Here is a 7,500-nt window from a genome sequence, read left to right on the forward strand (position 1 = left end):
CTCTAATCCACACGCGTGTTGTTCTTTTGGTATCGAGTGGTTCCCTTTGTTTTGTGAAAACACAATGTGCTGCTGCTGCTGAACATTTCAGATTTCAACCAAACTCCAGTCACCTCCATTGTGTGTTTGCTGAGGCAGTAAATCTCGAGAGGACGTTATCTTAAAAAACCCCCGCAGCAGATAGAAACTAAAATATGTCTTTTGCTATTGGGTTCAACTTTAATGACCCTCAAGATATCGTGGTTGTGTTTGGATGAAGACTTCAACGACGCACACGTTTGTATCTGCGCCTTCGAGCGCACAGATGTCGAGCCGCCTCCGTCCCGGCGGTCGGAGCAGAGGTGGGAGCTTCTTTGGCCCGAGGCCTTAATCCACGCCAGGCACTCGGAGGATTACCTGACGTGTGCAACGCGCTGAACAAACAAACGCCTTTTCACTGGGTGAGAGGGAACCGGGAAGACGATGATAAAGGAGTGTGGGAAAGTGACGGACGTACAGTAACGGATTGGCTCCCGGAGGCGACGGGGATAAGGAGAGGGAGTATGTTCATTCAGCGTGTTGACGGTGGAGCTTGTTACTGTACGTCTGTGTGAAACTGGTTCACTGTGCAAGACGCTGTAGTTTACTGATGGTTAGAGCCATGTGAAGAAGTCCCCTCAAGATTCTCTCTTATTTATCCCTGATTATGTCCAGAATTACTTATATTCCGATATTCTGGAAGAAACTGGCCAAAAAAAAAAAATCACATCAACTGGTTTGATGCTGAACAACTAGTTCTTTTAAACTCGTGAGTAGTTTAGACTTTTGATTTGTCTTTTTGGACGTCACCTTCAAAACTTCTGTGGGCATAACCCACTTTATTGGCTCATAAATAAGACATTTCTTTGTTTTAGTTTTTTACATTACACTAGAAAAGAACCCTGGTTATCTTACGTTATAAATAGTACGACAGAGTTTTAGGGCCACTTTGAGGAATAAAGAATCAAAGTGAGACATCGAGAATAAAGTCGTAATATTACGTCAATGAAGTTGTGATTTTACACAAATAAAGTCGTGATTTTACTATACAAATGTAAAGCTTATTTAATATTATATTATGGAAATAAACAGCAACCCAGGAAACAGTTGTGAGCCTTTTCAAAGTTCTGAAACCTAAACTGAGGATTAAAAAATTACGATTTTATTGTCTTAATACTTCAACTTTATTCTGGTAATATTACGACTTTATTCTCATAAATTTACAACTTTATCTCAAAGTCTCCAATTTTTTCCCCCAATGTGGCCCTAATACTCCGTCGTATAAATATGGCCCGACCGATGGTGGATTTTTGGGGCCGATGCAGATATCTCACGGAGTAAAACATTTTCGATATTGATATATCTTATATATTTATATTGATACCGATATTCTTTTATATATATATATATATACATCTATATATATATATATATATATATATATATGAGAGCCCGACCAATATGGATTTTTGGTGGGCTGATGCTGAAGTATTTTATATGAATTATTTAAATTTTAAATGTAAATCTTGTTATTGTAAAAGTATGTTTTTATTACATTGGACAGCGCATTTTCGATTAACATTGCTGTTCATGTTGTGATGCTGGTTTGTCGTTCATCGGACCAGTGTTGTACTTCCTTATGCAGAAGCAGAAATCAAAAAATCCAACGCTGATATCTGTTAGCTGTGAATTCCTTCCTTCCTCACGTCTTCCTCCTCCTCCTCCTCCTCCCTCCACAGGGCTGCGATCCTCTGGCCCAGACTCAGCGCAGTAAACTGCAGCACAGACGCGCTCGCATCAACCAGCAGATCAACAAGGAGATGCGCATGAGAGCCGGAGCCGAGAACCTGTTCAGGTGAGGCGCCGACGGGACGTCTGTGTGTCTTCATGTTCCTCTGAAAGTGTTTTTGTGTTTCCACCAGACACACACATCGCTATGCTCCGAGAACTTATTAGCTCCTCAGTGTTCCCCATCCGGACGGATCTCCTCCCCTCACCTCAAGGTTTAACTCTTGACCGTCACGAATTGAGTTGGAAAAAAGTGAAAACATTGAATAGTTGTTTCTCACATTGTTTTGGTAGAAGACGTAACACATAGACAATGGCGAAGGAGTTTTTAATAAAGATGCTCAGTAACACTGTTTACATTCTGGTTAGCAACTCTTGTGTTTTGTGTTTTTGTCAGCAAGTCGTGAAGAAATTTGCTGCCGCCATTACTCATGTTGTTGTTCCTGTTGTTTTGTCTGCTATAGAACACATGTAGCTTTTTATATCTCCAGTACCTACCACATCTACCACATCTACCACATCTACCACATCTACCACACCTACCACACCTACCACACCTACCAATCCTACCACATCTATCACATCTGTCACATCTGTCACATCTGTCACATTTTCAGTTTACGCGTCGACTTGGTCCTGAAGCATCATTCGCCGTGGCGTCACTTACTCGTGAGGCGGCCCCGTTGTCCCGTGGCGTTCCTTTACATTTGTTCTCCTCTCTGACACGCTGTGAAAGATACTGTTCCCGTCCCCTCTGTGTCGCCGGTGGCTCTTTGTTCACTTGTTGGCTTTGTCGCATTCGTGGTTCAGTCCACCGATGGGAAAAGGTCAGAGGTCACTCCCTTACACACACACACACACACACACACACACACACAACTACCCAGTTTTATGGCTCCGTTAGAGTATGTGTGTGTCTCCTCGTGTGTCTTCTCTGTTTTTGTGCATATTTGTGTCTTTTCCTCCTCCACCTCCTTTCTTCTTTTTTTCACATCAGTATTTTTCTTTTTTAATCCTCGTGCATAACAATAATTGAACCCTGCATACTTCTACACCGACAGGGCAAAGCCCCCTCTGACCGGACTGTGCAGGCTTTGTGCTGTTTTACGCAGCAGGAGTCTCTACTGGTGGAGAAACGGGAACATCAAAGAGTTTCTCTCTCGCAGAACATTAACGTCATCTTTATCCGTCTCTCTGCGCCGTGTGCTGCTTTTTCCTTCTTCTTGCTGCTCAGCTCCGTCTCAGCTCCGCTGTGCGTGTTTTTGTTTAATCCACGCGGAGGCAGATTGTGGAAACCATACGTTTCAATATATGTGCATACATTTTGCTGTGCACCTTCTCCACAGCCCGAACAGCCTGTTGTTGTTGTTGTTGTTGTTGTGGTGGTGTAGAACTGTGAGATCTGCGTCCTTCAGCTCGGAGCCACTTGATTAAAGCTCGGAGCGACTCTGCGCCTCCTCGTGAGAATCTAATGAGATCAACAACAGCGTGTTGAATGAAACAACACAACAACAACACTCCTCCTCCTCCTCCTCCTCGCCGTCATCCCACCGCTTGTTGGCTACAACTAATTAACTTCCTCAGCGGCAGATGGGTGGCGGACAGCAGGGCCACTAAACTAAACTACTGGTTCATTATGTTCGTTGTTGATTACTTTTTTACTTCCTGTTATGTTTTCATCAGCGTTGGTTTGTCTGTCAGGCGGCAGGATTACATAAAAACTACTCCACAGATTTACATTCATTTTTTTTGTGGATCCATTAGAGCTGCAACAGTTACTTGATTAGTAATCCACTACTAAATGAATCGCCAACTATTGTGATGATCGATTAATTGGTTTTATGGAAAAATGTGAATATGTTCTGGTTTCTTTGCTTCTCTGTGACAGTGAACTTTGGTGTGTGGACAAAACAAAACATCTCTTCGAGGTATTTGGGAAACACAATCGACGTTTTAAGGATCCAACAACTAATCGATTGATGGAGAAAACAATCAACAGATTAATCGATAATGAAAATAATTGTTAGTTGCAGCCCTGGGATCCATATGAACGGGCGGATCCAGGAGACTGACCGACCTTCTAGTTGGTTGGTTGGTTGATTTGTTGGTTAATTGGCTGGTTGGTTAGTTAGTTTGTTTGTTGGTTGGTTAGTTGGTGGGTTGGTTTTTTAGTTGGTTAGTTAGTTTGTTTGTTTGTTTGTTTGTTAGTTGGTTGGTTGGTTTGTTGATGGTTGGTTTGTTAGTTTGTTTGTTGTTGGTTGGTTGGTTGGTTTGTTAATTGGTATGTTTGTTAGTTGGTTTGTTATTTGTTAGTTTTGTTAGTTTGTTAGTTGGTTGGTTGGTTTGTTATTTGGTATGTTTGTTAGTTGGTTGGTTGGCTGGTTTGTTATTTGGTAGGTTTGTTGGCTGGTTTGTTATTTGGTATGTTTGTTAGTTGGTTGGTTGGCTGGTTTGTTATTTGGTAGGTTTGTTGGCTGGTTTGTTATTTGGTAGGTTTGTTAGTTGGTTTGTTGGCTGGTTTGTTATTTGGTAGGTTGTTAGTTGGTTTGTTGGCTGGTTTGAATCCAGTATCCTTTTAATTTTGGCTTGGATTTGGAAAAATCCAGGAAAGTCTTCTCACTTTCTTTGACATTGTGTTTTTTCACATTTTCACTGATTTCTCATGGGATAATTCATGGATCTGAAATACAAAATTCAGAATTGAATTTAAGGACTGATGGGTCTTGGCGGAGTTATGTGCTCTATTAAGTGACTTTTTACTTCTATATATAAAGAGAATAAGACGACACTTAGTCCCAAATCCAAAGGCATTGCTTAACAGAATATAAAAATGACTAGAGCTGTTAAACAGTTAGTGTATTTCTTTGTCTAGCAAAGTGTGCAACTGAAATGTTTTTTTGTGTAATGTGGTTGCGAACTGAATGTCTTTGGATTCTCAACTGATATTAGACAACATTACCTCGGGCTTTAGAAAACTGTCTTAGGCATTAATTTCAAAATAATTGTAAGTTTCAGCCAAATGTTGAACATGAAAATGGGAAAAAAGCAGCAAATCTTCACATTATGAGAAACTGTAACCAGCGAGTCTTATGGACTTAAACAGTTAGTTAATCATGTTAATTTAATCAATCAGCTGATTACATCCACACTAATCGATAGATCGGACTGACTCTTTAAACAGGCACAGAGGGTTTGTGTCTCTCCACAGCTCCAAATTCTTTTTTCAAACCGGTCTCAGGCTGTTGTTCCTGAAAGGTGATGACTCAGTTTAGTGGAAATAAAACAAGTGCTCGTGCCCTTTTCTGTTGGGACGGGGGGTCACGGAGACAAAGAGGCCCCCCACACGGCCCGGCCGCCTGTAATCAGCTGGCTTTGTGTCCGCCTCCCGTCCTGTTCCCAGGCAGAGATTTCGAAGCGAAGCCCTGGGCAGGCTCATCCCCCCACTTATTTGTCTGGCACTGTCAGACCTTCTTTTTTTTGTCCTCCCTTTTTTTCCGGTCAACTAGTCCACACACACACACATACACACACACACACACACACACACACACACACACACACACACACTCGAAACCCTCTCCTTTATTTTTCACTTCCCTCCCTGTGAAACTGTGGGGGAACTGGGTCGTGGTGGTGCGGCGGCTGGCGGGCGGGAGGTGAGAACAGACACAGGACGACGGGTTGTAGCTCGTCAGCGTGTGATTGGCTGATGAAGAAGACAACACTTTGTTTCTTAGTAACTAGTTTTATCCTCGTCGTCGTGTTAGTTAGTTTGGTTTGTTGCAAAACTCTTGTTTACAGCTTCTCTGATGTTTCCTGCTTTTTGCTAAGGAAGATTTTTTGAAGATTTTTTCCCCTCAAAAGCTGCAGTCTGTTGTGCGTGCGAGTGTGTGTGTGTGTGTGTGTGTGTGAAGGGCATATTTGGCCCATGTAAAGCTGACTAATCAGATTGGCCTTGGCTTGATCCTAGCAATACTGTGTGTGTGTGTGTGTGTGTGTGTGTGTGTGTGTGTGTGTGTGTGTGTGTGTGTGTGTGTGTGTGTGTGTGTGTGTGTGTGTGCGTGCGTGTGCGCGTGTGTGTGTAAAAAGATTAACATCATTTAAAAGTTTAGCTTCAGCTTCATGATTTTATATTTTTTTGAAGGACCATATTTTTACAGTGCTAAAGAAGATATATATATATGTATATATATATATATATATATATACACACGCACACATATGTATGTATGCATGTATGTATAAAAATAAATTATCTCCAAAGAAATAATTTATTTAATAAATACATTTAATAAACTTTATTACAAATAGCTATAAATAAAAAGATACCACCAATACCAACAAATATATAGAACTTGAATTAAGAAAATACTAAAAAATTTAAAAAGTTTAAATATATGCACATTTGGAGCAGGGTTTATTCTGTAAAATAAAAGTTTTCATATCGGTAAACATGAACGCCGATACTGTCTGTGAAAGATTCATATCTCCAACAGTGTCGGATAAGTTTCCTCCTCTCATCTTCAGCCTGTGACTGAAGTGTATTATTATTCATCTCTGACATCAATGGTTGTTGCCAGTTGTTGGACTGAACAGTTTGTCTTTGGCTCAGACAGTTTCTGTTTACCTTCCCCCCGATGATGATGATGATGACTCACTCGAGACCTTTAACTTTTTCTTTATCAGGTGAAACTGAGACTCGGTTTCAAATGAAGAAAACTCAAAAGTCTTATTGTATCATGGAGCCAGATGATTTTGATCATGGAGCCAGATTGTGGGGATTTTCTTAGTCACTTTTCCAGGAAAAGTGTTTGTCATTAGTTACCATGGTAACCAAGTGATGCCTCAGAAGGGACATTGTGTGGTAGATCTCTGCTGCATCCCCCCCTCTTTACATGGCACCGAGCAAGACCCCGAACCCCCCCCAGCCCTCATGGTGGGGGGGTTCGATTTAAGGAGGAGTGGGGAATGTCTCGGACTGAACGAACAGAGGATGATGGAGGAGGGGGAAGGGGGTTGGATGCATACATTTAAAGGGGCAGTAAGGGATTTTAATAAAGTACACAAATCAGCGAGTATTTCCTCGGGGTCCGTTAGCTGTCGGTTCTGTGTGGGGGAAAAAATCACAGAAATGGTGCAGACCGCACATCACAACACTGTGTGTGCAGTTTGTATACATCACTCCCCTCTGTTATGATCTGACCATTTGTGGGGTTTTTAAAAAAAAATTGTGTATTTTGTTTTAATCTTGCAGGGCGACGACCAACAACAAGGTGAGGGAGACCGTCGCCCTGGAGCTCAGCTTCGTCAACTCCAACCTGCAGCTGCTGAAGGAGGAACTGGAAGAGCTCAACAGCAACATGGAGGTTTACCAGACGGACAGGTAGACACGGGCGCACACACACAGACACACACACACACACACACACACACACACACACACACACACTCACACACACACACACACACACACACACACACACACACACACACACACACACACACACACACACACACACACACATAAACACACACACACACATACACATATACACACAGACGCAGACACAGTAGTCCTTTTATTATTTGTCCGAGGCATTCCAGGTCACGTTCATCAGACTGAGAATTATAATTGGTGAAAGCGGGGGTCCATTACATTTTTGTGTTCACACTGTGCACTTTGTGTGCACTGTG

The 7,500-nt window shown here is 42.0% G+C and overlaps 1 protein-coding gene across 3 annotated transcripts in view; it reads left to right on the forward strand.

Annotated features, from left to right (window-relative positions):
• The window catches only part of rhpn1 (rhophilin, Rho GTPase binding protein 1), a 16,241-nt gene that overhangs the window by 1,250 nt on the left and 7,491 nt on the right, over positions 1-7,500 (forward strand). For all 3 annotated transcript variants that reach the window (XM_035648827.2, XM_035648828.2, XM_035648830.2), the window contains exons 3-4: positions 1,758-1,873; positions 7,061-7,189. In XM_035648827.2, coding sequence (XP_035504720.1) covers positions 1,758-1,873; positions 7,061-7,189 — 245 coding nt within the window. The remainder of the gene's footprint in view (positions 1-1,757; positions 1,874-7,060; positions 7,190-7,500) is intronic.

This window comes from Scophthalmus maximus, chromosome 13, assembly GCF_022379125.1.
Source record: "Scophthalmus maximus strain ysfricsl-2021 chromosome 13, ASM2237912v1, whole genome shotgun sequence".
NCBI lineage: Eukaryota > Metazoa > Chordata > Actinopteri > Pleuronectiformes > Scophthalmidae > Scophthalmus > Scophthalmus maximus.